This window comes from Megalobrama amblycephala, linkage group LG12, assembly GCF_018812025.1.
Source record: "Megalobrama amblycephala isolate DHTTF-2021 linkage group LG12, ASM1881202v1, whole genome shotgun sequence".
Classification (NCBI taxonomy): Eukaryota; Metazoa; Chordata; class Actinopteri; order Cypriniformes; family Xenocyprididae; genus Megalobrama; species Megalobrama amblycephala.
Genome location: NC_063055.1, coordinates 29,673,466 through 29,691,957, shown reverse-complemented (window position 1 = coordinate 29,691,957; position 18,492 = coordinate 29,673,466). Strand labels below are relative to the sequence as shown.

Sequence of the window (18,492 nt, the reverse complement as noted above, 5' to 3'; positions counted from 1 at the left end):
TCCATCAAGGCATGAACAAAACGTGGTGTAGGCTGGAAAGTGGCAATCGATGTCAATTCATAGGCGTGGAGTATGAAGGAAAGTAGCGACTGATGTCACTTGATAGGTGTGGAGTATGCCGGAAAGTAGCGATCAATGTCACTTGATAGGCGTGGAGTATGCCAGAAAGTAGCGATCAATGTCACTTGATAGGCGTGGAGTATGAGGGAAAGTAGCGATTGATGTCACTTGATAGGCGTGGAGTATGAGGGAAAGTAGCGATTGATGTCACTCGATAGGTGTGGAGTATGTCAGAAAGTAGCAATCGATGTCACTTGACAGGCGTGGAGTATGTCGGAAAGTAGCGATCGATGTCACTTGACAGGCGTGGAGTATGTCGGAAAGTAGCGATCGATGTCACTTGACAGGCGTGGAGTATGAAGGAAAGTGGCGATCGATGTCACTTGACAGGTGTGGAGTATGCCGGAAAGTGGCGATCGATGTCACTTGATAGGCGTGGAGTATGCTGGAAAGTGGCGATCGATGTCAGTTGACAGGCGTGGAGTATGCCGGAAAGTGGCGATCGATGTCACTTGACAGGCGGAGTACGCCGGAAAGTAGCGATCAATGTCACTTGATAGGCGTGGTGTACGCCGGAAAGTAGCGATCAATGTCACTTGATAGGCGTGGAGTATGAGGGAAAGTAGCAATCGATGTCACTTGACAGGCGTGGAATATGTCGGAAAGTAGCGATCGATGTCACTTGACAGGCGTGGAGTATGTCGGAAAGTAGCGATCGATGTCACTTGACAGGCGTGGTGTACGCCGGAAAGTGGCGATCAATGTCACTTGATAGGCGTGGTGTACGCCGGAAAGTGGCGATCAATGTCACTTGATAGGCGTGGAGTATGGCGGAAAGTGTTGATCGATGTCACTTGATAGGCGTGGAGTATGCCGGAAGATGGCGATCGATGTCACTTGATAGGCGTGGTGTACGCTGAAAGGTGGCGATCAATGTCACTTGATAGGCGTGGTGTACACCGGAAGGTGGCGATCGATGTCACTTAATAGGCGTGGAGTATGCCGGAAGATGACGATCGATGTCACTTGATAGGCGTGGTGTACGCCGGAAGGTGGCGATCAATGTCACTTGATAGGCGTGGTGTACGCCGGAAGGTGGCGATCGATGTCACTTGACAGGCGTGGATTATGTTGGAAAGTGGCGATCGATGTCACTTGACAGGCGTGGAGTATGTCGGAAGATGGTGATCGATGTCACTTGATAGGCATGGTGTACACCGGAAGGTGGCGATCGATGTCACTTGATAGGCGTGGTGTACGCCGGAAAGTGGCGATCAATGTCACTTGATAGGCGTGGTGTACGCCGGAAAGTGGCGATCAATGTCACTTGATAGGCGTTGTGTACGCTGAAAGGTGGCGATCAATATCACTTGATAGGCGTGGAGTATGTCGGAAGATGGCGATCGATGTCACTTGATAGGCATGGTGTACACCGGAAGGTGGTGATCAATGTCACTTGATAGGCGTGGTGTACACCGGAAGGTGGCGATCGATGTCACTTGACAGGCGTGGATTATGTTGGAAAGTGGCGATCGATGTCACTTGATAGGCGTGGAGTATGTCAGAAAGTGGCGATCGATGTCACTTGATAGGCGTGGAGTATGTCGGAAGGTGGCGATCGATGTCACTTGATAGGCGTGGAGTATGCCGGAAAGTGGCGATCGATGTCACTTGATAGGCGTGGAGTATGCCGGAAGGTGGCGATCGATGTCACTTGACAGGCGTGGAGTATGTCAGAAGGCGCCGATCGATGTCACTTGATAGGCGTGGAGTATGCCGGAAAATAGCGATCAATGTCACTTGACAGGCACGGTGTAGGCCGGAAGGCCGGTAGGCCATGGAGTATGCCGGAAAGTGGCGATCGATGTCACCTGATAGGCGTTGAGTATGCCGGAAAGTGGCGATCGATGTCACTTGACAGGCGTGGTGTACGCCGGAAGATGGCGATCGATGTCACTTGACAGGCGTGGATTATGTTGGAAAGTGGCGATCGATGTCACTTGACAGGCGTGGAGTATGTCGGAAGGCGCCGATCGATGTCACTTGATAGGCGTGGAGTATGCCGGAACGTGGTGATAATAGTATAATAATACTTCTGTGGAAAAACACTATACAATGATACACTACTAAGTTTTCTTTTGAAATTTCTGTTCAACAAAGAATCCTGAAAAAAAGTATCATGGTTTCCAATCGATCGATGTCACTTGACAGGCGTGGAGTATGCCGGAACGTGGTGATAATAGTATAATAATATTTCTGTGGAAAAACACTATACAATGATACACTACTAAGTTTTCTTTTGAAATTTCTGTTCAACAAAGAATCCTGAAAAAAAGTATCATGGTTTCCAATCGATCGATGTCACTTGACAGGCGTGGAGTATGCCGGAAGGTGGCGATCGATGTCACTTGACAGGCGTGGTGTACGCCGGAAAGTGGCGATCGATGTCACTTGATAGGCGTGGAGTATGCCGGAAGGTGGCGATCGATGTCACTTGACAGGCGTGGAGTATGTCAGAAGGCGCCGATCGATGTCACTTGATAGGCGTGGAGTATGCCGGAAAATAGCGATCAATGTCACTTGACAGGCGCGGTGTAGGCCGGAAGGCCGGTAGGCCGTGGAGTATGCCGGAAAGTGGCGATCGATGTCACTTGATAGGCGTTGAGTATGCCGGAAAGTGGCGATCGATGTCACTTGACAGGCGTTGAGTATGCCGGAAAGTGGCGATCGATGTCACTTGACAGGCGTGGTGTACGCCGGAAGATGGCGATCGATGTCACTTGATAGGCGTGGTGTACGCCGGAAGGTGGCGATCGATGTCACTTGGTAGGCGTGGAGTATGCCGGAACGTGGTGATAATAGTATAATAATATTTCTGTGGAAAAGCACTATACAATGATACACTACTAAGTTTTCTTTTGAAATTTCTGTTCAACAAAGAATCCTGAAAAAAAGTATCATGGTTTCCAATCGATCGATGTCACTTGATAGGCGTGGTGTACGCTGGAAAGTGGTGATCGATGTCACTTGACAGGCGTGGAGTATGTCGGAAGGTGGTGATCGATGTCACTTGACAGGCGTGGAGTATGCCGGAAGGTGGTGATCGATGTCAGTTGACAGGCGTGGTGTACGCCGGAAGGTGGCGATCGATGTCACTTGATAGGCATGGTGTACGCCGGAAGGTGGCGATCGATGTCACTTGGTAGGCGTGGAGTATGCCGGAACGTGGTGATAATAGTATAATAATATTTCTGTGGAAAAACACTATACAATGATACACTACTAAGTTTTCTTTTGAAATTTCTGTTCAACAAAGAATCCTGAAAAAAAGTATCATGGTTTCCAATCGATCGATGTCACTTGATAGGCGTGGTGTACACCGGAAAGTGGCGATCGATGTCACTTGACAGGTGTGGAGTACGCTGGAAAGTGGCGATCGATGTCACTTGATAGGCGTGGAGCATGTCGGAAGGTGGTGATCGATGTCACTTGATAGGCGTGGAGTATGCCAGAAAGTGGGGATCGATGTCAGTTGACAGGCGTGGAGTATGCCGGAAAGTGGCAATCGATGTCACTTGATAGGCGTGGAGTATGCCGGAAGATGGCGATCGATGTCACTTGATAGGCGTGGTGTACGCCGGAAGGTGGCGATCAATGTCACTTGATAGGCGTGGTGTACGCCGGAAGGTGGCGATCGATGTCACTTGACAGGCGTGGATTATGTTGGAAAGTGACGATCGATGTCACTTGACAGGCGTGGAGTATGTCGGAAGGCGCCGATCGATGTCACTTGATAGGCTTGGAGTATGCCGGAACGTGGTGATAATAGTATAATAATATTTCTGTGGAAAAACACTATACAATGATACACTACTAAGTTTTCTTTTGAAATTTCTGTTCAACAAAGAATCCTGAAAAAAAGTATCATGGTTTCCAATCGATCGATGTCACTTGACAGGCGTGGAGTATGCCGGAAGGTGGCGATCGATGTCACTTGACAGGCGTGGAGTATGCTGGAAGGTGGCGATCGATGTCACTTGACAGGCGTGGAGTATGAAGGAAGATGGCGATCGATGTCACTTGACAGGCGTGGAGTATGCCGGAAGGTGGCGATCAATGTCACTTGATAGGCGTGGTGTACGCCAGAAAGTGGCGATCGATGTCACTTGGTAGGCGTGGAGTATGCCGGAACGTGGTGATAGTAGTATAATAATATTTCTGTGGAAAAACACTATACAATGATTCACTACTAAGTTTTCTTTTGAAATTTCTGTTCAACAAAGACTCCTGAAAAAAAGTATCATGGTTTCCACTAGGGGTGTCCTCGACTACGGATTTACATAGTCGAATCTGATTCGAATCAGATTGCGTATATTCGACTGATAGTCGAATCATAAAGGGGTGGGGGGGGGGTGTCTTGAAAAACAGCAGTTCACTATAGAGTGTGCACGGACTTTGAAAGGTTCGCGCGCTGAACTGTACACGAGATGGAGCGGGACACGGAAAATGAAGTAAGGCCTGGCTATAGTCTATCCGCTGCTTAAGACAACTTTTATTTTCTTTAACACACAGCACAGAGAAACATCTTATAAACCAACCAAACTGCCTGTCAAGTGATAGACGAAACTGACAATGATTTTATATTTTTTAAACAAATGAAAGGCAATCTGGGTAAACATTTACAGCCACGATTTACAGAACACTCTCAAAGATATAGAAGAAAATGAATAAAAACATTTTGGATCAATAAACTTTAAAATATATATATTAATAACTGCAGAAAGGCCACACTGAAGATAGATATACATTTCATATGTCGGCAAATCAAATTACATCAGCTAAATTGTCTGTGCGAGCAAGCTTTAACTAATCTACAGCGCAACATTGATGCACCAAAAAACAAAAAAAATAATTAATTTAATTTAAAAAAAAAAAAAAATATATATATATATATATATATATATATATTTATCAAACATTAATTTACAGAATTGAATTAGTACAGAATATACCATTCTAATAAATGAAAATAGCCTAATTAAAAAAATGAAATATGATCAAGTCAAACTGCAAAATGCCTGAAGTGCAGGGGAACATATATTCAAAACAGTGATCAATAAATAAATTAAAATTAAAGAAATTATTAAAACACTGAAAGTATAGCTAGAATTGTCTTTTTAGCTAAACATTAACAGCATCCAAAACTCAAATTACAAAATTACTCAAATTGCGGCTGAAATAGTTTGAAATCACTTGTAGCTACCCTACCTGACTGAGAGAGAAAAATCCAGTCTTTCACGCGATCTGCGTGTATCCGTTTGAGTCTTTTCAAATAGCGCGCTATAGTCAGCTCCTTGGCCGGCAGAAGCGCGCCGCAGTGTTTGTCGTTGTTGAGTTCTAGGACATGAGCTGTTGGCACAACTTGCATACGTTTTTTTGATCATCATTTACCATTTCAAAGTGCATCCAATTGTACACTTTATCCCAGACATTGTTGAAGATTTAATCCCTGCCGTAAAGATGCTCATCTGCCGTCACGGATCATGGAAGTGAAACTTAAATCGGTCACAGGTTGGATTTATTCACGCACATTACAAATATTTATTAAAAGCTTCTTTCTTTTCACATTTTTATTTATAGTCTTAACATAATAGGCTGTATATTAACCTACTGGGAAAGAACCAGAATGTCTATGTAAAATCAGATATTGAGCGCCCCCATATCTCTTCTCATAACACCTCTGCGACGATTCGACTGTGAGATTGGTAGTCGAATCAGGCTCCTCCTATCGAAGATTCGAATCGTCAACTATTCAGGGTCACCCCTAGTTTCCACAGAAATATTAAGCAGCAAAAACTGTTATTAATAATTGAGCATCAATAACAATTAATAATAATTGAGAACAAAATTAGCGAAATTCAGCTTTGCCATCACATGACTAAATTACAGTTCAATATATATAAAAATAGAAAACAGTTGAAATTGGAATAATATTTCACAGTATTACTGTTTTACTGTATTTTGATCAAATAATTGCAGATTTGGTGAGCTAAAAGACTTGTTTCAAAAACATTAAAAACTTTTGACTGGTAGAGTAAATGTCAAGATCCATTAGTGCTCGCTATTCAAGAGAAGAGACCTTATATGCCTTCTATTTTCTGCCCTCTTGAATAATTCCCATCCACTTTCAGGACATGATGTGCTGAAGCCAGAAGCTGCCCTGAACCCTGTCAACATGTCACAGAGATGCAGACCCACCGAGATGGCAGCTGCCGCTGGAGGTCTCAGAGGAGCAGGGACAAGGCAGACAGGCGTCCGTGGACCCCTCACCGTGACGCCGGTAAAAGTTGGGCAGACACTCCTCACAGTTGTGGCCCTGAGTGTTGTTCTGACAGTCCAAACAAACACCTGGAACACAAGGAGAATATACACAACAACTGATCATTAGCAATAGTATAGACAGAAAATGACACTTCCTGCCTTTCTGAGAGTCTTATGTAAATCGTTATATAAGGTGAGAACTAGTTTAGCACAGTGAGACTTCAAAAGCTGTTTCTAAAATAAAGAATTCTGCATTTTAAGAGAAGAGCCCTTCACCGAAGCTTAAAGTGCTCTCATTCCTAAATGTGCACTGGGTCATTTCTTGATGATTAGGCCCCAGTCTGAGAAACGCAGCACTATTTCTCCAGTTAGCACTATTCAAGACCAGGGATTTTAAGTGGAGGTCTGTGGAGGTACTGCATGGGCTCCATGAAGAGATATGAAACAAAGTTTCTGTCAGTGTTTTTTTATTAACCAAAACTAAAACTATTAAAAATGTTTTCATAGTCTTTGCATATAAAAATCATTTTTGCATATTGTTGAGAGCTGAAATGAAATATGAATATTAGATGAAAAACAAAAAAAAATTGAAATGTTACTTTGGCAACTAACTAAAATAAAAAAAAAGTTGATGAACTAAAACTAAAAATCTAAAAATAAAATAAATTAAAAGCTAATTATAAATAAAAAATAAAAATAAAACAAATAAAACAGACAAACATCACATAAAATTCCTCAAACTAATATTCACATGAAAGCTGAAAATATAAAAATAAAACTAATTCATAATATAAATAAATACTAGAATAGTATATAATAATACTAAACAGAGTTTTTAATTCATGACACTAAACATAAAACAACCAATATTACACAGAAGTTTAAAATATACATCAGTCAGTAGTTTAATTTTTTTAAAGCTATATTCAGTAATCAAAAAAATATTATTAATATTAAAAAAATAATAATAAATAAAAATAAATAATTTAAAATATTGTTATATTCAAAATATATTTCTAAGTGTGGTCTGTTTTATAACTTTGATTATATTAACAGACAAGTAGTTTATTATATTATATTAGTTTTCGGTCCATGCTTCTGATGGTCCATGAGGTTTGTAAATTACGCTACAAACATACTATTAAAACGTAACTATTAAAATAGATATTTTTATGGACTAACCATTTTATAAAAGTAATAAGCCCCATGAAGCCTGGTTTACAGTTAAGTTAGAACAGCTTTCATATTATATTATATACACCAAATTTGCATACAATTTTATGCTTAAGTATCTGAATGCAAATCAACAGATAATATTACGCATTATGTGATTTCATAATGTTTACAATATTAATGAAAACTTCAGATTGTTATATAGAGGGGTCCCTGGAACAACACATAGGTGAGTAAAGGTTAAAACCCCTCGGTTCAGCACAATGTTAATATGTTGCCAGTTTTGGGGGTATTTCTTTTTAGCTCTGGTTTGATTTTTTGTTCATGTTGTGGTTGATGAGAATATGAAATCTTGTGTTTTGATATCTTTATAATTTCAGTGAGATTTTACCATGTTGTAATTATGTCAGAGTTCACTTTTCTATTCTTCGTTCTTTGGTTTAATTACATGAAAATATTGCTTCATCTTTATCGCATCTCCAGCTGCATGTTACAGTTATTCATTAAGTGTTCTGTATGAAGAAAAACCAAAAGGCTTTGTGTAGTATGTGCAGTATTCTTCTGGCTCTGAGAGTTACTACTCGTCTCGTGTGTGTGTGTTTGTGTGTGTTATTATGCTGTGGGGCGGGTGTGAGTCTATGAACTGTAAGCAGTCTCCGGAGATGCTGATTGGGTTTATGACTGAGGAGGGCTGTAAATCTGACTGTGGCTCTCCGCATCGGGGGAAAGGTTACCAGCTACCATCTGCACACATACCGCGGAGGGAGAGAGAGACAGGGACAGATGGGTTCCTAGACACATGCACTTGAACAAGCAGTTGACAAACACGTCTATGGCATCAGTGGACTGAGGCCTGGGTGAAATGATTTAAGGCAAACACTCCTACACTTCTCAGATGTCAGCAGGTTTGCTTAACAAATTAACACAGACACACACACACACACACACCAGCATGAGCATTATGTTGATACACAGCAAAATCACTGGAGTAAAAAGAACACCCACAGTGTCAAATTTTACACCAGCAAAGTGTCTATATGTGTCCACACTATAGAGGGTAAATTTTACACTTTTGATAGTGTTAACTTTTTGACACCCTTTGAGTGTAAATTCAACACTCATTATCGTTAATTTTAAACCTAGTCAACACTATTTATTGTTGTTTCTGCACTACACCAGTGTTAGTACTCAATTACGGTGTTAAAAATTAACACTCTCCTTTTAAGATCAACACCAGTGTAATTTCAATATACCAAGGATGAGTGTTCAAAATACTGATTTATAATAGCACTTTTGGTGCTTTTAATATATTAAAAGCACCAAAAGTGCTATTATAAATCAGTATTTTGTATTCAGTATTGAGTATTTACATAGACCCCTATAGTTACAACAGTTACCATCTATTAGTGTTACCATCCCAATAATCAGATCATAAAGTTCTGCAATGAATAAATTTTATTTTTCCTTTAACAGAGCTACACATTTCATTTAAGCCAGGGACAGGGCACTCAAACTACCCTGTACAATGACCTTGTTCAACAAACAAATCTCATACCTGCTGCTTGCAGTCTATATGATGCAGCCGTACAATATAAAACAGTCTGTAAGCATAAAACAATCAAAAATCGAAGAGCTTCAAGTATCATCAAAAGCTTCACATAACATGACAGGTGCATTATGGAATACTCTGCAAACGTAACACTTAGTTCCTGTTCATGAGCTTGGCTCTCAGTTTCTTTCACCTTTGGACTTTCTTCAGTGGTGTCAACATCTATACTGTAGACTGTTGTCTGGAGGAATGTGTACATGTTGCTGAGAGCATCATCAGAGCTGAAAACGAAGTGCGCTTTAAAAAGTTCATCAAAGGCTGCCAACGACATGGTTCCCTTACATGGAATGAGCATCGGGTCAATCACAACGTAGTAACTGCTGATGGCCCACATGTGAGTTCCTGAAGCAAGGAGATATGGCTGGCGATGTCCCTCCAGTTTCTCCAAGTGTTCTACTACGCTGCCGATTCACTGTAGGAAAAATTACATATCAAATTTACATAATACTATTCTTACTAGTTCAGGGTTTCTGCAAATATCATTAAAAGTAATTTAATGTTCTTTAAAGGGTTAGTTCAACCAAAAATGAAAATTCTGTCATTTATTTCTCACTCTCATATCATTTCATACCCATAAGACCTTCGTTAAACTTCAGAACACAAATTAAGATATTTTAGTTGAAATCCGATGGCTCCGTGAGGCCTCCATTGACAGCAATGACATTTCCTCTCTCAAGATCCATTAATGTACTCAAAACATTTAAATCAGTTCATGTGAGTACAGTGGTTCAATATTAATATTATAAAGCGACGAGAATATTTTTGGTGCGCCAAAAAAACAAAATAATGATTTATATAGTGACCGATTTCAAAACACTTCTTCAGAAAGATTTGAAGCATAATGAATCAGTGTATCGAATCATGAATCGGATCGCGTGTAAAAAGTTGAAATCACATGACTTTGCCGCTCCGAACAGCAGATTCGACACGCTGATTCATTATGTTTCGATGCTTCCTGAAGCAGTGTTTTGAAATCGGTCATCACTAAACAAGTCATTATTTTGTTTTTTGCCACACCAAAAATATTCTCGTGGCTTTATAATATTAATATTGAACCACTGTACTCACATGAACTGATTTAAATATGTTTTTAGTTCATTTATGGATCTTGAGAGAGGAAATGTCATTGCTCCCTATGGAGGCCTCACGGAGCCATTGGATTTCATCAAAAATATCTTAATTTGTGTTCAGAAGATGAACGAAGGTCTTACAGGTGTGGAACAGCATGAGGGTGAGTAATTAATGACAGAATTTAAATTTTTGGGTCAACTAACCCTTTAATGCCATAAACGACCTTAGCATTTTTTATGAACTTTTGAATTTTTCTTCATCTTACTGGAATTAAAACTAGGAATTGATAAGCATAATCGGAATCAGAATCGATAAAATTCAAAAGATACACAGCTCTATTAGTGAGCAGAAGAGACTTATTTAAAATTTAAAAAAGTAATGACTTTTAATTCTATTTAAAGGTTAGTTCACCCAAAAAATAATGTCATTACTCAGCCTCATGTTGTTCTACACCGTAAGAGGCTCCGTGAGGCCTCCATTGAAAGCAAAGCCACCGAACTTCAAGATCCAGAAAGATACTAAAAACATATTTAAATCAGTTCATGTGACTACAGTAGTTCTACCTTAATATTATAAAGTGACGAGAATTTTTTTTTTTTTTGGTGCACAAAAAGTAAAGACTTTAACAATATCTAGAGATGGGTGATTTCGAAGCACTGCTTCAAATCTTTTTTTTTGAATCACTGGTTTAGAACGCCAAAGTCACATGATTTCAGCAGTTTGACAAATGATCCGAACCACTGATTTGAAACAAAAGCTTCGAAGCAGTGTTTTGAAATTGGCTATCACTAGATATTGTTGAAAAGTCACTGTGACAAGCAGGGCGGGGCGAGAGACGTGAGGGAACGACGCAAGGCCGGTGACATGAGCGATATTGAGCGTCAGCTGTATGTTGCACGGGTCTCTTATCTCTCACCGAGGAGCTCCAGAAGCATTAAAAAGGAGGAGCGATGACAGTGAAGGACGAGAGAGGATTAGGTCTGGACTTTAAGTTATGTTTTATTATGTTTGTGTGGGTGGCAGTTGTCCGTGAGGAACTGCCACCATTTTACTTTTGTAAAATGCCCCACCCTGCTTGTCACAGATGTTATTTTTTTTTTTTTTTTGGTGCACAAAAATATTCTCGTCACTTTATAATATTAAGGTTGAACCACTGTAGTCACATGAACTGTTTTAAATATGTTTTTAGTACCTTTATGGATCTTGAGAGGTTCGGTGGCTTTGCTCTCAATAGAGGCCTCACTGAGCCACCGAATTTCATCAAAAATATCTTAATTTGTGTTCCGAAAATGAACAAAGGTCTTATGGGTGTGGAACGACATGAGGGTGAGTAATAAATGACATTATTTTCATTTTTGGACGAACTTTAAATAGAATAAAAAGTCATTAATTTTAAGACCCCTTTTTTCGTGAAATCTATTTAATGACTTTTAATGCTTTTCAGTGCCCCGTGGAAACCATGTAGTTTGTCTACCCACTAAAAATCACAAACTGTAGCCTGGCACATACCTTGTGAAATACAGCTAGATGGTTCATGACCTGAGCTGCGCTGATCTTCAGTTTTTTCTTTTTTAAATGTTGTGGTGGCAGGATATGCAGAAGCAGCAAAAAATATGTCATATCACTGTCCCACTCTAAAAAGAAAAAAAGTGGGTTTTTTTCCCCAATCCGTGCATCATTCATTCACTCATTTTTCTATATAAAACCAAAAATCAAAAAAAAAAAAAATAATAATTTTATTTTCCTTTTTAAATCCAAAATGAAAAAAACTGATAACGAGCCCTTAAATTACATTTTGGTTTTCTCACTGGATGCAAGTGGCTTACCGGAAGTGAATGTTACGCGCGCGAGGAAAGCATCAAAGCGAGTGACATGGCCGGACTGAAGTAGTTAATAATACATATTCTAAAATACAATAGTTAGAAAAATATGAGACTAAATAATTAATAAATATAAATGTGCATAAACATATACAATAAATGCAATGTAAAAGCTAAGGAAACTGAATCATCATATAGAATATATAAAGTTGCTAAAAATAGTGGCCATATATAGTGTTTATGCAAAAGTAACTAGTTATTATTATTATTATTATTATTATTATTAGCTACATGAATTATTGCACTTATTGAAAAGTCACATTTTTGTTAGGGCAATATATTTATATTGTCCCTTAAAACTGTACTAAAATTTCGTATTTCGCAAGATCAAAAGCTATGGAAGCCCGTTTCCGCCACTAAATAAAAAATAAAAAGAGTAACTGCGACTTTTTATCTCAGAATTCTGACTTTTTTCTCACAATTGCGAGTTATAAAGTCAGAATTCTGTCATATAAACTCGCAATTGTGTGATAGTCAATTCTTTGAGAATTTTTTTTCCTAAGTCAGAATTGACTCTATATCATGCGATTGCAAGTTTATATCGCAGAATTCTGACTTTATAACTCGCAATTGTGAGAAAAAAAGTCAGAATTCACAGATGAAAAAAGTCGCAATTACTTTTTTATTTTTTATTTAGTGGCGGAAACGGGCTTCCATAGCTTTTGATCTTGCGAAATACGAAATTTTAGTAGTTTTAAGGGACAATATAAATATATTTCCCTAACAAAATATCTTTATTAATTCATGCATTTTATTTAATTACATAAATTAATAAAGATAATGTGACTTACTTTTCAATAAGTGCAATAATTCATGTAGCTATAATAATAATAATAATAATAATAATAACTAGTTACTTTTGCATTAACACTGTATATGGCCAATATTTTGAGCAACTTTATATATTCTACATGATGATTAAGTTTCCTTAGCTTTTAAATTGCATTTATTTATTGTATATACGTTTATGCACAATTATATTTATTAATTATTTAGTCTCATATTTTTCTAACTATTGTATATTAGTATATGTATTGTTAACTACTTCAGTCCGGTCATGTCACTCGCTTTGACGCTTTCCCCGCGCGCGTAACGATCACTTCCGGTAAGCCACTTGCATCCAATGAGAAAACCAAAATGTAATTTGAGGGCTAATTATCCGTTTTTTCCATTTTTAATTTGAGCACAAAATTGAAAATCAGAAAACGAGTTGTTTTCTGTTTTTTTCATTTTGGATTTAAAAAGGAAAATTAAAAAAAATATATATATATATATATTTTTGGTTTTATATAGAAAAATGAGCGAAAGAATGATACACAGATTTTTTCCCCCTCCCTTTTTTGTATTGTTGTCACACGAGCGCTCTGAAATTAATACCTGGGTGATCTTCTGAAGATTCATCATGATACTGATTCCTGGCAGACTTCAGCAAACTGTGGAGCACTGAGGTGGTAGTAAGGTCAAGGTTCTCTGCTTCTCTGATCACCTTTTCCTTATAGAATGTAGGCCACTTCTCCAGCAGTTTGACAGCTGTTTGTGGACCAAAGAGGAGTCTAAAACCTTGAGCTATCTGCAGAAACACAAACAAAAACTTCATATTTCTGACAATCATATACTAAGTTCAGAGATATTAACTGTAATTGAAAAAAAAAAGGATGCCAATACTTACCAGATCTTTAGTGTCCAGCAGCCTTGGAAACACTCTGAGGATGGTGTGTGATTCATCAGGAAGGATTGTAGATGGGTGATCACCAGTCAACTTCTAAGGATGACAGCAATATCTTTCTACCCTGTTTAACAAATGCACTTACCAAAAATAAATAAATAAATAAATAAATGTATGAAAGATATTCACAAAATTTATATGTACAATACTTTTACAATACATTTCTTGTGCAGAATTCATAATAATCATATTCCTTTATAGGACTTTAACACACTTAAATATCTAACTTCACATGGTTATGTTAGCCTCATGGCAACTTTACAGATAAAAAAAAAAATACTTACCTGAAGAAGAAAATTTTAAAAGTAGTGTCTCATGATCCGGTTGGTTCCTACACAAGAGAACGTACATCAAATGTATTGTTAAAATAAAGTAAACGCCATCAGAGGTATTTTATTAGTTTATGTGACACTTATCTCCAATGATAATAAGTGATTAACGTTGACGTTGCTGAATAACGTTAGATAGCGTGCGATATTACACAAACAAAACCCCGGAAATAGCTGCCCAATAAAACTTTAAAATCTCTCTTACTCGAGATGAAAGCGAGTGATAGAAAATTGTGTCTCAAATAACTGTAATTTTATATTATTGTTGGAATCATCCCTCAGGCCGGCTTGGACGCCTCCGTGGCAGAGCCGTTGAAAAAGGCCTCTGATCCATGGGCTAACGTTATGTTCAGCCTGCAGGCCGTATGTTCGACACACCTACCATATCAACTACTCCGATAAACTTCATGTTTGCACAAAAAGAGCCATATAATGCAAGCACAGAGTAAAACGCTTTCCTTGAGAAACTTATTTGTAACAGACAGGAGCAATATTTAAAACCGCTTCAGATGGCGCGCACCCGCCTTGTGTAACGAACAAGGACAAATACATCATTTGCGCGTTAATACATCCCCGTATGTAAAAACTAACACTAAATTAATAATTTTGATAGAAGATGTCCATTAAACGCAAACTTTAAAGTAGCTTTAACTCACCAGTTGTCGTTTCTCATCCTCCGCATGGCACGAGAAAATGGCGTCTGGAAAAATCTTTCAGCGAGATCGCTGAATAAATGCCCGGATGTTGCAAATAACACCAGGGGGTGTTGGATACCTGTAACTCTGTGATAACACTGAAGCAAACAAGCTTTTAACACACTGATAGTGTTAATTTCTCTAAATTTTACACTATAACTTCAACACTTTACTCTAAATTGGCTTAACACTTGAAATTTAACACTGATGAATTTGCTGTGTAGGGTCAGAGGTTAATTAAGCCTGGGTTGCCTAGGATACAAGGATGGAGAGAGAAAAGAGAGGGAAGTGTGGAGGATGTTGTGATGAATCGCTCTAGGTGAGTCAATCTCAAGTCTGAAATATCGTTTAAGGAACAGTTCACCTAATAAAAGAAAATCATTGTTATGTATTCATCTTCATGTCATAGTCACATCATGTCATCATGTTTACAGTGCATAAATCTTAAAAGATACAACTTTTGATCTTAAAAACATGTTTGTAAATGTTGACATTATCATTAATATTATTAAATGCTGTGAGTATTGTTTATTATTAGTTCATGTTAACTAATGTAGTTAACTAATGAGACCTTATTTGTAGTGTTTTTTAACATATCAGTAATTTATTTTTGCATTAAAATTATATTATATTATATTATAACCAAAGCTGTAATGCTTTATGATAACAAATATTATGCTCTATAACAGGGATGGGCAACTCCGGTCCTGGAGGGCCAGTGTCCTGCAGAGTTTATCTCCATCCCTGATAAAACTCACTTGCCTATAACTTTCTACTAATCCTAAAGACCTTGATTAGCTGGTTCAGGTGTGTTTGATTAGGGTTGGAGCTAAACTCTGCTGGGCAGTGGCCCTCCAGGACCGGAGTTGCCCATCCCTGCTCTATAAGTCTAATATTTGTATATCTTTATTTTGATAAAATTTTGCCAGTAGTTTAATTATATTAGTGTATTAATGTGTTGTTTTTATGAATACATTTTTTTTGATGAATTGCAAGATTAGTCTATCTAAAAAATATGTACACTTCAAAAATAACTAAAAAAAAGAAGAAAAAAAAAGTACACAGTAAAATACCGTTTTCCATTTAAGCAGTAATATACCGTAAAAAACAATGCATTTTGGGTAATATTATTTGTCGTTTTCAAGAAAGTAGCCTATAGACTTAATTTCTTAAAGTGACAAATAGTACCCAGAATAGATTGTTTTTATGATCAATCTCAGAATTGTTCTCATTTTCACCTAAGATATATATATATATATATATATATAAAAATTATTCATCTATCTTCACATTATTCTAATTTGTTTTAAATAATATTCCATGTTTTCTGAAGAAACACAATAGTTTTGTGATAAACAGAATTACATTTAAGTCATTCATCTTCACCTGCAGTGAGTTGAACACGAGAACCATGTCAGTTCAACTCACGAATGAATTGATTTTAACTGGTTTTGTTAAGGAGGTGGATAAACTTCTGGATATAATTCCTTTTCCCCAACTCAAAATTCAATGTTGAGACTTTAAACGATGATAAAAGTGTGCTGGACTGACCTGACTGAGGGTGGCAGTAGGTGGAGTGGTTGTTGCATTGGCACAGTTGGCATCCTGTGCTGCTGAAGTGGAAGAATCCAGGGTGGCAGTCGTCACACTTGGGCCCGTATACTCCTTTCTTACATGTACACATACCTGAACTGCAAGAGAGAAAACACAGAAAACACACATGAACAAACTGAAATCTCTGCTTGACACTGGCAGTCTGGAAATTTTGCCTGTTATACAGACATCAATATAGCTCCAACTCCCAACATCCTCTTTGTGCATCTAATTTCTGTGGTATCTTATCACACACACACATGGTTTTGCCCCAGACAGCTAACAATCCTGGTCTAAAATGCAGTCACGCACACTGTAAAGCAGTCTAGACCTTTCATTTTTAATTCCACCATTTCTACATGTGGGTACACATTAGGGACCTGTGGCCCAGACCACATTTGAAACCATCTGCTGCTTCAGACCTGATTCCAGGAATCCCTCTGTCTCTGTCACACACACTTGTGTTTAATTTCAATAAGCCTGTTAAGCTGTCAACCCAAAACAACAGTAGTCTGGGTTACTGAAACTACAGAGGCCGTTGGAAGTGTTACATATGCAGGAAATCACAGAAACAAACAGATCAGATACAAATCAGATACCCAGAACAAAAACAAAATCTCACAGAGAACGATCCACTTACAGTTCATCCATTTATGTAGAACCAAAAATCACACAACCACTTATATCACTGCTTTCATAATAACTCTAGTTTTACATTTTCTGAAGAAATTGTGAATGGTGCTTGAAAAGCTAAGGCAATTAGTGTGATATTATGCAGTTGTGTTGCATTGCTAATCAATTGCCAAGTGGCTGATAAGTTGCTTTTAGCATGCTTTTAGTGCTTGGGTGTTCTGGGTGGTTGCTAGGGAGTTGCTAGGGTGTGATGGGTGGTTACTAGGTAGTTGCTAGGGCATTTCTAGGTGATTGTCAAGTAGCTGCTAAGGTGTTCTGCTTGGCTTTCACCATGTTTGCTATGTAGTTTCTAAGGTGCTCTGTGTGGTTGCTAGGGTGTTTCTAGGGCATTCTGGGTGGTTACAAGGTAGTTGCTAGGGCATTTCTAGGTGATTGTCCAGTAGCTGCAAAGGTGTTCTGCTTGGCTTTCACCATGTTTGTTATGTAGTTTCTAAGGTGCTCTGTATGGTTGTTACGGCGTTGATATGATGGTCTGGGTGGTTGCTAGGGCATTGCTAGGTGATTTTCAAGTAGCTGCTAAGGTGTTCTGATTGGCCTTTAACATGTTTGCTATGTAGTTGCTAAAGTGTTCTGTGTCATTGCTAGGGCATTGCTAGGGTGTGATGGGTGGTTACTAGGTAGTTGCTAGGGCATTTCTAGGTGATTGTCAAGTAGCTGCTAAGGTGTTCTGCTTGGCTTTCACCATGTTTGATAAGTAGTTTCTAAGGTGCTCTGTGTGGTTGCTAGGGTGTTTCTAGGGTATTCTGGGTGGTTAAAGGTAGTTGCTAGGGCATTTCTAGGTGATTGTCAAGTAGCTGCAAAGGTGTTCTGCTTGGCTTTCACCATGTTTGCTATGTAGTTTCTAAGGTGCTCTGTGTGGTTGCTAGGGTGTTTCTAGGGTATTCTGGGTGGTTACAAGGTAGTTGCTAGGGCATTTCTAGGTGATTGTCAAGTAGCTGCAAAGGTGTTCTGCTTGGCTTTCACCATGTTTGCTATGTAGTTTCTAAGGTGCTCTGTGTGGTTGCTAGGTGTTTCTAGGGTATTCTGGGTGGTTACAAGGTAGTTGCTAGGGCATTTCTAGGTGATTGTCAAGTAGCTGCAAAGGTGTTCTGCTTGGCTTTCACCATGTTTGATAAGTAGTTTCTAAGGTGCTCTGTGTGGTTGTTAGGGCGTTGCTAGGATGTTCTGGGTGGTTACTAGGTAGTTGATATGATGGTCTGGGTGGTTGCTAGGGCATTGCTAGGTGATTTTCAAGTAGCTGCTAAGGTGTTCTGCTTGGCTTTCACCATGTTTGATAAGTAGTTTCTAAGGTGCTCTGTGTGGTTGTTAGGGCGTTGCTAGGGTGTTCTGGGTGGTAAGTAGG

General features: G+C 38.6%; 1 protein-coding gene and 1 long non-coding RNA gene across 4 annotated transcripts in view; both read right to left on the bottom strand.

The window, feature by feature from the left end:
- The window catches only part of si:ch211-158d24.2 (multiple epidermal growth factor-like domains protein 9), a 66,235-nt gene that overhangs the window by 19,733 nt on the left and 28,010 nt on the right, over nucleotides 1-18,492 (bottom strand). Inside the window, exons 3-4 of the mRNA XM_048210486.1 lie at nucleotides 16,416-16,555; nucleotides 6,319-6,468 (exon numbers count right to left, since the gene is read on the bottom strand). Of these exons, the coding sequence (XP_048066443.1) occupies nucleotides 6,319-6,468; nucleotides 16,416-16,555 (290 nt within the window). The remainder of the gene's footprint in view (nucleotides 1-6,318; nucleotides 6,469-16,415; nucleotides 16,556-18,492) is intronic.
- LOC125280149 lies at nucleotides 8,992-15,085 on the bottom strand. Of its 3 annotated transcripts, none has more exons than XR_007187544.1 (6): nucleotides 14,826-15,085; nucleotides 14,125-14,171; nucleotides 13,784-13,904; nucleotides 13,492-13,684; nucleotides 11,744-11,868; nucleotides 8,992-9,575 (listed from the first exon to the last, which is right to left on the bottom strand). It is a non-coding gene; the product is annotated as an uncharacterized LOC125280149 (long non-coding RNA). The 3 variants fall into 3 exon arrangements; XR_007187545.1 differs by having other exon boundaries at nucleotides 11,744-11,800; XR_007187546.1 differs by lacking the exon at nucleotides 11,744-11,868.